The 13,872-nt window shown below is 36.6% G+C and overlaps 2 protein-coding genes across 2 annotated transcripts; both read left to right on the plus strand.

The window, feature by feature from the left end:
• The first annotated feature begins 8,594 nt into the window (after positions 1-8,594).
• LOC147759727 (carbohydrate sulfotransferase 1-like) lies at positions 8,595-9,763 on the plus strand. The gene has a single exon (XM_086998226.1). The coding sequence runs from the start codon at positions 8,639-8,641 to the stop codon at positions 9,761-9,763; it is 1,125 nt and encodes a 374-aa protein (XP_086854352.1). The 5' UTR covers positions 8,595-8,638.
• Positions 9,764-12,110: 2,347 nt separating this feature from the next.
• On the plus strand, positions 12,111-13,548 carry LOC147759728 (carbohydrate sulfotransferase 1-like). The gene has a single exon (XM_086997954.1). It carries the CDS (start codon positions 12,212-12,214, stop codon positions 13,334-13,336), a length of 1,125 nt encoding a protein of 374 aa, XP_086854080.1. The 5' UTR covers positions 12,111-12,211; the 3' UTR covers positions 13,337-13,548.
• Positions 13,549-13,872: the final 324 nt, after the last annotated feature.

Raw genomic sequence — 13,872 nt, forward strand, 5'->3', positions numbered from 1 at the left:
GAAATGTCAGTTGACTTTTAAAAACATTCATTTATAAAATGTACGATACCTTTGGTTAAAATTTTGGTGACATTTCGTGGGTCAACCCTTTTCCTTTACAACCCTTTAGTTTCATAACGAACCCAAACACAGCACAGAAAAACTCTAACAGAGTATGTTGTATAATTTACACAGGAAACGTGCCCTTGTCGTAGCGTTACTACCTCTACCGTAATTAAAACAACCCCCCAACACGCAAAAATTGCAACTGGCACACAACATTTCATAACTGACGTCCCGAGTTTGCGTCATTAATTAACGCAGAAAAAAGTCCCTTTGTTTCGAGGTAACAGCAAGAATTTATTCAGAGCTAAAGGCATGACGTGTGCGTTAAAAATATTCGACGTCCATTGATTGAAAATGAAGCCGAAATTGATGGTTACATATTTCCTTTGAAATCTATACATGTGTTGTAATAATCCTGGTTTATTTTGCCCTTTTCTACGCCTTTTATACCCTGTAATAAAAACCGAACAATGCGGTTTTGTGTAATTTGAAATTTAGAGAAAAAAATCAAACAATTGTTGCATAATTTGTGCCACACATGAACAGAGTTTCTTTGTCTGCACATCAAAAGAAATTAGCGTCAGAATATTTTTAGATAGATTTCACTAAAGAATGGGTCAACAAATACTTTGTTCGCGACACAAAAAATCATACAGAAAGTAGAAGAAATATTTTGATCCGAACGTGGAAGATAATAATAAAGTGAGTGTCTTTTGTTGTTGACGAGTTAAGATTAATTGTAGTTATGTTTTTAATCAAGAATTGTCTCAAAATAAGCGATCAGATTTACTGAATTTTAGAGATTTGTGATTTAATTAAAAATACATCTACAGTCGCTTTAGTTTAACAGAATGGTGAGCACATGCAAACATGTATTGTAAAGACGGTTAATGCGTTCATCGAACGTTTCTTAAAAACAATTGCAGACCTTTCATCTCAAATCAACAATGTGAGCGAAAAATGCTGCATTTTTAGGTGAGACACATCTTGAAATAAAGAATTCGATGAAAACGCCAGTAAATTCCAAGTACATCTTATGAACATGATTGTTTTTGTTTCTTATTCTCTTTTCTTTGAATTTTTCCTCTCTCCTCCTGGTATTACGTGTGTCTAATCATTTTGGAAAGTGTTAATTGGTTCGCTTTATAAAAGACGATATTATTTCAGTTTTCTATGAGCTGGAAAATTTTACATAATTGGAAAGTTTAATTGTCCTGAGCTACCGGTTTGAAACCAATTTGTCACTTGTAAATATCAGTATTACAATGCATATTTTCAATATGTGTTTGCCCTTAAAAAGTTATTTAATTTTCTATTTATTTGCCTCGCACGTCTTCGGTTTATCTACACTACGGTCACACAAACACATTAGTTATATAATTTTTTTGTTTGTTTGTTTGTTTTCTTTACGCTTTTCTAACCCTTTTTCTCAATTTTCACACTGCATTAGAGATAAAACTTGAAAACAAATTGATGGAAGCTTAGGTTTCAGAATATTCTTTCATTTTTTTTCTCTTTTTTTTCGCTTATCTTTTCTACTTTATTATATTGTACTTTTTGAGTTTAGTAATATATGTTTATATACAAATTTGAAGGAGTATTTTTTAGGAAAAGAACATTAGTTTGATAATTTCAAAACATATTTTCTATTCTCTTATATCTTATTCTATTATATTCTATAATATCTAGTGTTCTGGACTAAAGAGTATTTCTATAATGGTCTTATATCTGTAGAACAGTTTCCTAACATTTTCATGTCATTTTTTGTAATTATTTCGTCACGAGTCAATTTCCATCTTTATCTCCATTTTGACAGTGGCAAAAATAATCGAAATTGTAGAACTCAAAGACGGTTTTTTGGATCGCTATTCTATGAAGAGGTTCAAATATTTAATGCAAAATATTTTCCATCTTTATCTCTATTTTGACAGTGGCTAAAATAATCAAAATTGTAGAACTCAAAAACGGGTTTTTGGATCGCAATTCTATGAAGAGGTTCAGAAATTTATTGCAAAATATTTTCCACAGAAAATTTCTGCAAGCCTGAAAAATAAGATATTTGATAATTACCAGAACGTAAAAATAAACATCGTTCAAAAACATTGTATTGAAATGGATATTTGGAGTCCAAACTGGATAAAAACAGAATGAAAAACATGAATATTTAATAATTCAGCATTCTAAGATATTTTATTCAGAAAGGAATATATAAATGCTAAGAACAAGACAGCGTTACTTTTGTCTGAAAACATGCAAAACTTCCATCTGGAAATATCCTGGATACGAGTTAGTGAGAACGCGAACGATTGCAAAATTAAAACATTTAAAACATTTATGCTCATTTTTGTTTAAAATAGATTTATACCTTAACATTCAGACATACACATGATTAAAGCAAAAGAAAATTTTACCAACATTGCATCAGGTTAGACATATCCAGGAGGCCTGTTATTGAGCTCCAAGGTAGTTTGAAAATGTATGCTACCCTAGCAATCAGATTAAACAACTTTAGATGCACATTTTCAGCATCATTCGTGCACCTGGCTCTCCATAAAAGTCTTCTTACGTAACTTATTTGTAACAGCACACCAGGGACGTAGGTGTGGTGTACAGCAAGAGTGAGGTTCAATTTCACGCCTTCATTGGAGATGGTTTTTGACAATTTTGCGGTAAGGCCCTCACGCTGACGCCCACGCCTCCTCTCTGCTATCTCTCCACAGTATTGCCACAAGAAGTGTCACCAAACCTGCCTCCAATTGACCCAGGTTAAACAGATATCATGGTGAATATGATTCTAGTCGATTTCTCCATTGGCAGAGGAGAGAAGAAGAGAAGTAACTTGAAACACGATGCGAAGATCCGAGGAAAATTACTAATGATTACATGTTTTCTGAGATAAAGACGGAATACAAGATGGCAGTTATGTTACACCAATTTTGTTGGCACATCTTTGAAAACGAGTAAGTATCCGCCTTAATTTTACCTTCGTTAATTTTGCTTTAGGTTTTTGAGTTCTAATGTATGTTTTGCAACATATGTCTACCGGATGAGGTCATTTACGACCCCGTGGTATTATTAATGAAATACCAATATTTTAAGTAGTTATACAACAGAAGCCTTTTTTTTTTTGGTGAATCAATAAACTTTCATTTCTTGAGAGCTGCAATACTAATCTATACTTATACAGACATTTTAGAACATAAATTAGCTTAAAGACGAATTATTATGTACTTTTTCCAAATTACAAATTTCTTTCAAACACTAGATGTGACGATATATCTTAACAAAACTAGAACTGTGCATTCTATCGGACACTCTTAATTGATAACAACAGAAAACATGCTGAAATATTATGTAAAGATGAAATTATTAAATAGATATGAAGCAGGAAGAGGAGAGTAGGTGCCATAGAGGGACTGTTTTTTTTTTTTTTTTTTTTTCCAAAATTAGCATTTTTACAACCTTTTAAAATTTGAAAACAAAAATATCAGAAAAAGAAACAAAAAAAATGGTATTGTATTGTCTGTCAATGTTGTGTCACTGGTATGCTTTATTCTAGGACAGACGCATATTTCAATGGAATCAGTCTCAGAATATGTTAGAACTTCTCACAGATTTAATAACTTTAAAAGCAGCGTTCATAGACAAACCAGTGTTCACTGCAAATTGGAGAAACTGGCCATTGAGTATACCTCCTAGAAGAACCACAAATTGTTCCCTGATATTTACAGATTTGTGTCAGGGGAATTCTGTGCACCTTTCATATTTTGTATGGAATTAATGTCACCACTCATATGACCTCTGATATATAGTATTTACTTAGAGGGTTAGCCGCGATGACCTGATTTTTTTTTTTTTTTTTTTTTTTTTTTTTTGCCTTATAGACAGCAACATATTCGGATAGAATCTGACGAATCCCTCGCTCTATGATGCTGAGTGGCTGTTGGAGTGGGAAGCTTGCTTCAAAAAATATTGTGGGTTTCGTCCTCTTGCTGGGTGGACCGTACTCCAAACTTTTAAGTTGTGACAATCAGTTGCTCTCGTCAGAACAGGTTCAAAATGTGACAAATTCATGAAGTTTCCTCGAAAATAATACATGATAATAATTGTACTAACATAAATGAGCCTCGGGTGGTAAACGACCCACCCAGTATTAACAGGGTTTATACAGGCAAACATAAAAATACTGGCGTCATTGAAAAGATAGAGAGGACTTCGAAAAAGTTGAGGAAAAATTTAGGATCCACTCTTCTGTTATATTCTAGTATTCTATATTCTAGGTTCTAATATGATTTAAAAACTTTCCTTAGATCTACAATAGTCTCTGAAATACATATTCCAGTCATTTTCACTTAGAGTCAAAATGGCATCCTTCAAAAGGATGTTATGTTCTTAAACATTTGTACAAACTATCTGGAATCAAAAAGAGAGAATTATAAAGTAAAGTTTGTGTCTAGTTTCTGTTCTGTATCCAAATAACATGTAGTTTAGACAAACAGAGGCTGAGTAAGATAAATGTTTTTGGTCAGGTTGAATAATATTGTGCATTCGATGTAATAAAATATGGCGATCTATAACTTCATCTAAGTTTTAACATAAAGCAAGTGTGAGGTAACGTTCCTCATTAGAAAATACTCTTGTAATTTTTCTCTTGGAAATGCATTTATTCTCCATTTTTTTCTCGGCAACAGTTTTGCATTTTTAGTAGTGTAGTTTGCTATACTTATGACAAGTTTATGAACCAACGGATACATATTTTTATCAAACGTGAGAAAGTCATGAATCAGTCCACGTTTATATGCCAACTTCATCAGCACTGGACAACACTATCCACTGGATAAAATTGTTATCCTATGGTCAGTTATCGTATAAACTAAGCAATGTTTCACAAATGTCGGGTACATTTTTGTCTCTGATATTGCTATCAAGTCGGGTTTTTTTCTTTCCTCAGGATAATTGTCGATAGGATTACTATTTTACCAAGAGATCAGTGTCATGAATAGGATACTCTGTTTATGAAACACGGCCTAGATGTTAGATTACTGTCCAACTCACAAATTCAAGGCAGCGAATAACGTTCATGCTGCTATGTAAAGGTACTCTTATTGGCGCGCGGTATATTTATTTTGTAAACTTTTACCTCCATGCCTGTATAATATATCAGCTTTTTTTTCAAGAAGTCTTATCATTATAACGTTCATAATTAAACAAATAAAAAAATATAGCATCTACCAGTGCAAGTCACAGGCCAGGAGATTGGCTGTCATTATAAACCTAACTTCTGATTGGTTGCCTCTGAGATCACGTGAGACTATTGCCTGTACTCAACAAATCAAAGAATGCAAAAGACACCCAAAGACAAGAAATTTATAATATATTATGTTAAGATATATTTAGCACAGCAACAGGAATACGAATTTCGATGGCATGTAGCTGACTTCAGGCGTCATTATATATATATATATACAGAGAGAGAGAGAGAGAGAGACAGAGTCCCCCCCCCCCCCCCCCCCCCCCCCCCCCCCCCCCCCACCGTTCCACCGGTAAGGGTTCCAATTACATGTCTTTTTCGACGCGGACTCAATCCTTTACGTTATCGACTGAAGTACTGGAATCATCCGCAGCCGTCATGCACTGGCGATGGCTGATTGTGCTGGTTGCGTCGAGATTGTGTCCGTCGCCGCTAACACATTCACCTAACTAATTTTACATTTTTCCTACTCATATTTTACAGTGTTTCACGTCAAGTATGGGATTAATTTCAATACAATTTTAAATTATACTTCCTGGTATATATCAGGCTGACATCATTAACTGTTGTAACAATTGTTTTGATTCGAATACAAAGAACTCAGAAAAGATGCGTACTATTGAATTTTATTTCGTTCCAACATTTCACTCTGTGATGATCTTCTATATGCAAGTGTATTCGTCTATCACACATACAAGGAGCAATCTTTGAACATTATATCCTGGGATATCCACGAGTCATCTGGTTTTGTCCTAGTTCGATTGTGCGTGAAAAGTGTCCTCCTTTCTTTCTTTGTTTCTTTCCTTCTGGTTCTTTCTTTCTTTATCTATTCGTGTCATTTTGTTTGTTTGTTTTTTCAAAATTGTGATAAGTGTGATAGGATATAGATGTGATAAGATGAGTGTGTGTGTGTGTTACATTGAGGTGGTCATTTTACTGTTTGATGACAGAAGGGGATCCACAGGTGTTGAAAGCATGTATGTGCAAGGTAGCTTTCCCTAGAAGACGTTTGACTTGGTCCCATAAAATATACACAATTGCATCACTTCGTCTGTTGCCGTGAAAGGGGCAAATAATTAAGGCAGACACCGATTCTGCCGTTTGCAGGAGAACACAAGGTGGTATTCATCAACATACCATATTACTACGTATATACCTTTAAGTTAAATAAGATGAAGCTGAATAATAAAAAATTTATTAAAACATCAAAGGCTTACAATACCTGCATCCAGGCATAGGTAAACCACACATAAGGCCACACTTTTTTATTTTTATGGATGACATCCTCTGGGTACCCCAAAATCGGTGCGAGAGGGCGAAAAAAAAAAACAGTCCAAAAAAAAAAAAAACTGCTTAAGTAAAGGAATGTTGTCAGTACACAGCTGGAAACACAAATTTAACCACAGAAACACGTATCAAACTAACAATATGTCTTTATCCATGCTCTCAAAATATTAAAGCATTGTGAATACTTCGTAGAAATGTAAAAAAAGTCATGAATTGATATACTTCATATTACCAAATCTATTTAAGGTTATTTCATGCATTCATTTGGTATAGCAATCAATAAAACAAATATCAATCAAACAGTGTGTCTTTATTTGTATTCTCAGAATATTAAAGCATTTTGAACACTTCACAGAAATGTTTAAAAAATGATGCAAAGATATGCTTAATACTACCAAATCTATTAAAGGTCATTTCGGACGATGCCATTTTGTCAACTTCAACTCACACGAAGCAGCTAAACTGTCAGGTGGCCTGTCCGACCTTCAGCCCACCAAATCCCACAACGCCTTTGTCGACCCTTTTTTCGCTACAGAAAACCTGGTATTTATGTGCTGCTTTGTACAGAATGTCACAGAAATGTTTCGGCCGCCGCCAGCCTTTCGCACAATTGTAAAAAGGTGATATCTCCATGGCCAATATCAATGGCATACGATGGCACCCGTTCTCTTTATGACTTTTATTGTTTTGTAATTTGAAAGTAATCCTAGAGATGAATTTGACAGCAAAGTGGCCGCATTTCCACGTGGCGAAAATACGCATGCGCAGAAAGCTCATTTCCTTGCAAATTCAATAACGACGTTTGCGACAACCGACTTCGTTGGGGGCTGGGGGGGGCTTTTTTTTTTTTTTTTTTTTTTTTTGGAGAACGGGCGAAAATCCGTGCGCGCGCAGGATGTCATCCATAAAATTAAAAAAGTGTGGCCTAATTGACGTCTTACTATCTAATAAAGCTACTCATATGTCCCAATTAAGACACTAAAAGTGATAAAATGAGAAAGCTCCTTAAATAAACCTACCTGGTGTCGATATTCCTCCCAGGCCCCGGTTTCACAAAAAACTCAAGTCAGGTTGTCAGGTTCCCGGGCTAAGAATTTAATAACCAAGGTAACATGGTCACATGGGCGCATCTTACCCTCTCAGAAGCAGTGTAACAGCACTCTCATGGAAATCCTAGTCAATAACGCCAGGGAACCGACTTAAGTTTTTTTGTGAAACTGTGGCCAGAAATTAAATGTCCGGAAGGCCTGCCATTTTATACTTCGTTAGAATTGGTATAAAATCCTTATGCAATGCCGGGTCGAGCAATGAGTAGAGGCGTTCGCTTTTTAAACCAAGCGTCAATTCTGCATGCTGATGGCTCGTGCTGTGCAGTACAGATAAGTGGATAGAATATTAGACAGTGGTTAATTTGTGAAAATTTTATATTATAGAATAATATTCTCTAATTCTATTCTATATAAAATCACTGTGAGGTTGTCTTGTGATTGCTTGATACTTCCAACCCAGTGGTATCAGCTAAATTATTCAGATTTCTACTGGCAACTGATGTCAATAATACATATATAACATTCGTGATGTTAAGATAGAAATCTTAAGTCAAGGGGAAAATTCCGTCCATTTTCAAAGAAGTTCGACAAGGCAACGGGTTCGTGTGTAAGAGAGCAAAAACCAAATTTAAAGTTTCTGGCCATATCTTTGTCATGATGGCAAAATTGATGACGTGCGTGACTTGGTTGACTGGAGTGTGTTCAGGATTGTTGCTGGTCTATGTAGCAATGTACTGGAGAGGTAATGTGTTTTATATTATAGACTGATTTCATGTTTTATTAAATTTAATTCTGGACTCAGCTTGGAAACTCTCTCTCTCTCTCTCTCTCTCTCTCTCTCTCTCTCTCTCTCTACACAGATTTACATAGGACAACCTAGTTTCCCGCACATCTTAGTACAATAACAGAATCAAGGACTGTCCAAAATATATATGACATCATATTAATGTTTTCAGTGGGCGTCATCTCTTTTACCAATGTGCCAACGATTCTAAGATGGACCAACATGTATCACCATGTATCGACGCCAACTGCAACAGTGGAAGTCACACGTGGTCCAGCATCTGTGACTGAGTCGCCCCCTGTCGAGATAAAAGTATCTGATTCTTTGGAATTTTTTCCTAAAATGACCAGCATAAAACCGTCTTTGCCTGGCGAAACTCCAGTGACACTTGCTAGAGAGGCAACCACTGTGTCCGCTGTCAGTAAGCTCACCGCATCTCCAACCACTGGAGTACTAATTTTTGCCTATTATCGGTCAGGATCGTCATTTTTTGGTGAAATGTTCAACCGAAATCCAAATGCTTTATACATATTTGAACCATTGCTCAACATAAAAAACGTGCAACAGCCTAAAGCCAATGACATTGCTTTTTTGAATGGAACAAAGTTGAGTGCAGATGATGTAGGAACGCAGAGAATAATTTTTCACAGTTTGATTGGTCTATTTGATTGTGATACGTCACGGATCCCTTTGTCTGTACTATGGAGTCCGATGTATATTGGTAAGGACCGCATGATGCACGTGAGGCGTTTTACACAATGCACCAAAAGAAACACAGTGAAAAATATTTCATCCCCATGTTTGCCAATTTACAAAGACATTTGTGAAAAAACAACGGTGAAAGTCATTAAATGTATACGTCTTAATGATATAAATATTACTGAGAAATTTTTACAAACTAACCCAGGAATCCGCGTCATTCATTTGTTGAGGGATCCACGAGGTGCCTTGTCGTCTGGTCTTGCCACGAAGCAGCTCAGACGTCTTGGGAAAACACGCGCCACACTAGACTTATGTGAGCGTATGAAAAACAATCTTGTCAACGGACGTCGAATTCAAAATCGCTACCCAGGGCGTTTCTTTGAAATACGGTACGAAGATGTGGCAGAAAATCCATTGAAAATGATATCATACGTTTACAAAGTTCTTTCCCTCAGTATAACAGAAGATATCAAGCAGACATTTATGCGACTGGCAAATGGAAGTAAAGCTGACGGGACTTTAGGGACTGTCCGAACAGATTCGAACGCTACTGCGCATGCCTGGAAGACCAAAATCAACCCCGAAGTTAAGCAAACTATTGATAGTATTTGCGTCGATGTATTAAAGTTGGTAGGGTACGCATAACTTAATTTTACGCGAAACGCCATTTCGAAACATCCTGGTCGCTCACTGTATAGTTTCCGCAAGTGTTATGTCGAGATTTCGAATTAGAATCGTTATAACTGCAACAACGTTTCATAGAATGATCAACTTGCACAGAAAATTGGCAACAGCGGTATACATGTATGTACATGTATATGTAGGCATGTGATGAGGAGTTCTATTCACTATTTGGTAAGATTTCTCTACCGTAGGCATAACTGACACTTTATTGTGGGTAAAACTGAACATTTGTTATCGCTTCATTGTGTTATTATTTAGAGAATTAAACCACAGCTACAGCAATCAATCAATACGTGATCCCAATAGTAGACTCGGTACCAGTCATATACACTCTACCAGAGCGAGTGATAGATTTTTTACAGATATTCACAGATATGCCTCTAGCTAGATAGATGGTCATTTAGGGCTGAACTCACCCTGTTGAGCAATCTCAAGGCTGATTACATGGCTGATAATTGTTTGCATAACTGCTCAGGCACTGCCACTTAGCAGGTCCAGTCTAAGTCTGCGTGACAGCAATCAAGACAGTTAATTACTCTGACTTCAATCACTTGCTCTTCTGTGACAGATAAAAAAAGCCTTAGACTGGTTGCGTAACGAGCAGTTATCACATCGGTGTGAAGCTCAGCTCATGCAGAGCAAGTACAAAGCCTTTGGCGCGCGCGCAGAGATAATTGTTTCCACATGGGATTCCTCAACAGGGTGAGTTCAGCCCTAAATGACCATCTATCTAGCTAGAGACATATCTGTGAATATCTGTAAAAAAATCTATCACTCGCCCTGGTAGAGGGTACCAGTCATATCCCATGAACAGGGGCGGATCCAGAAATATTTTCTGACAGTCTTCCAAATTATCATTGTTGATTCATCCTCCATTTTTCACAGTCTTCCGACAGAAAAAATTAGATACCCATCAATATTATCTTGAAAATCTGACCGTCTTCCGGAAGACCCAGAATACGGCCTAAATCCGCCCCTGTTATGAATGTCTTGAGAACAGATGGCTCAAAATATTAGTTCCAATCCAATAACGTTATAAGCTCTGGATATTTTTATGATAAAATAATTACACCAGCAGAGTCATATTTTGCAAGTCTAACAGGTTTTGATTAAAATGACACAATTTCAGCAGCAAAGTTCGAGTTACATTCGGTGCGGCAATGTTACAATAATACGCATGCATATATGGTCGCTGATTTTTATTAAAGAAGCTGTTTTTGATATTTTACAAAAAATCATTTAAAATGCAAAACCAAATAAAAATTAATTTTGGAATGTTTATTGTGGACAAAAAACTGAGCTGATCTTGTTGCAGAATGTTGAAAAAAGGAAATGAAAGACTGAAGAAATATAAAATTAATAATCAAAAGGACATTAGAAAGCAAAAATATTATATAGGCAGAAGATGTAATAACACTGAGCTCAAGTGGGGAAATGAGGAAAATAAATGAATATAAAAATAATGGAACAATACAAAGCTTTTAACAAAGACCTAAAGTATACTTTTCGAAGATCCAATTAAATGAAGCAAGGTGACGCTATATCTGTATTGTAGGAAGAAAATACCCTTTTCGGTTTTGGTATTTTCTCTTATACTAAGACAGCTATCAAAGTGATCAAAACAACAGTAAAAAGCTTGATGACATCACTACAAAAGGACATTATAAAATTTTCTCAATGACTTTTCTTCCTTCTGATATTAGTGGATTTTATGTGCACATTATTCTGAACTGTTCACAGCAAAAAACGACAACAAACAATTTTCGACAATCCCCGCTTTCTATCTATAATATCACTGTGAGGATACCTTGTGATTGTTTGATATTTCCAACCCAGTATTAACAGATGAATGTGATTGTTTGGTATTTCCAACCCGAAATTAACAGATGAATTATTCAGATTTCTACTGGCAATTGTGGTCAAAAGCTTGAGTCAAGGCAGCAGATAAATACACAGCATTCGTGAAGCCAAGATAGAAATCTTGAGTCAAGGGGAAAAGACTCATCAATTTTCAAGGAAGTTAGAGAAGGTCGCAAGTTTATGTGTCAGTGAGCAAAAGCCAAAATATCTGGCCACATCTTTGCCACGATGGCAAAACTTATGACGTGCGTGACTTGGTTGACTGGAGTGTGTTCAGGATTGTTGCTGGTCTATGTAGCAATGTACTTAAAAGGTAACGTGTTCTATATTATAGACTGATTTCGTGTTTTATTAATTTAAATGATGAACTCAGCTTGGAAACTCTCTCTCTCTCAGCACAGATTTACACACGATGACCTAGTTTCCTGCCTACTTTAATCAGCACCGATACAGAATCATGGTTTGTTTAATATATATGACACTATATTACTGTTTTCAGTGGGCGTCATCTCTTTTACCAATGTGCCAACGATTCTAAGATGGACCAACATGTATCGCCGTGTATCGACGCCACCTGCAACAGTGGAAGTCACACGTGGTCCAGAATCTGTGACTGAGTCGCCCCCTGTCGAGATAAAAGTATCTGATTCTTTGGAATTTTTTCCTAAAATTGCCAGCATAAAACCGTCGCCGCCTGTCAAAACCTCAATGACACTTGCTAGCGAGGCAACCACTGTGTCTGCTGTCAGTAGGCCCACGGCATCTCCGACCACTGGAGTACTCATTTTTGCCTATTACCGATCAGGGTCGTCATTTTTTGGTGAAATGTTCAACAGAAATCCAAATGCTTTATACATATTTGAACCATTGTTCAACATAATAAACGCGCAACAGCCTAAAGCCAATGACATTGCTCTCTTGAATGGAACAAAGATGAGTGCAGACGATGTAGGAACGCAGAGAATATTTTTTCACAGTTTGATTGGTCTATTTGATTGTGATACGTCACGGATCCCTTTGTCTGTACTATGGAGTCCGATGTATATTAATAAGGACCGCATGATGCACGTGAGGCGTTTTACACAATGCACCAAAAGAAACACAGTGAAAAATATTTCATCCCCATGTTTGCCAATTTACAAAGACATTTGTGAAAAAACAACGGTGAAAGTCATTAAATGTATACGTCTTAATGATATAAATATTACTGAGAAATTTTTACAAACTAACCCAGGAATCCGCGTCATTCATTTGTTGAGGGATCCACGAGGCGCCTTGTCGTCTGGTCTTGCCACGAAGGAGCTCAGACGTCTTGGAAAAACACGCGCCACACTAGACTTATGTGAGCGTATGAAAAACAATCTTGTCAACGGACGTCGAATTCAAAAACGCTACCCAGGGCGTTTCTTTGAAATACGGTACGAAGATGTGGCAGAAAATCCATTGAAAATGATATCATACGTCTACAAAGTTCTTTCCCTCAGTATAACAGAAGATATCAAGCAGACATTTATGCGACTGGCGAATGGAAGTAAAGCTGACGGGACTTTCGGGACTGTCCGAACAGATTCTAACGCTACTGCGCATGCCTGGAAGACCAAAATCAACCCCGAAGTTAAGCAAACTATTGATAGTATTTGCGTCGATGTATTAAAGTTGGTAGGGTACGCATAACTTAATTTTACGCGAAACGCCATTTCGAAACATCCTGGTCGCTCACGGTATAGTTTCCGCAAGTGTTATGTCGAGATTTCGAATTAGAATCGTTATAACTGCAACAACGTTTCATAGAATGATCAACTTGCACAGAAAATTGGCAACAGCGGTATAAATGTATGTACAAGTATATGTAGGCATGTGATGAGGAGTTCTATTCACTATTTGGTAAGATTTCTCTATCGTAGGCATAACTGACACTTTATTGTGGGTAAAACTAAATATTTGTTATCGCTTCATTGTGTTATTATTTAGAGAATTAAACCACAGCTACAGCAATCAATCAATACGTGATCCCAATAGTAGATTCGGTACCAGTCATATACACTCTACCAGAGTGAGTGATAGATTTTTTTACAGATATTCACAGATATGTCTCTAGCTAGATAGATGGTCATTTAGGCTCAACACCCTGTTGAGGAATCTCAAGGCTGATTACATGGCTGATAATTGTTTGCATAACTGCTCAGGCACCGCCACTTAGCAGGTCCAGT

This window comes from Lingula anatina, chromosome 10 (assembly GCF_051362555.1).
Source record: "Lingula anatina isolate TDL-2025a chromosome 10, LinAna3.0, whole genome shotgun sequence".
Classification (NCBI taxonomy): Eukaryota; Metazoa; Brachiopoda; class Lingulata; order Lingulida; family Lingulidae; genus Lingula; species Lingula anatina.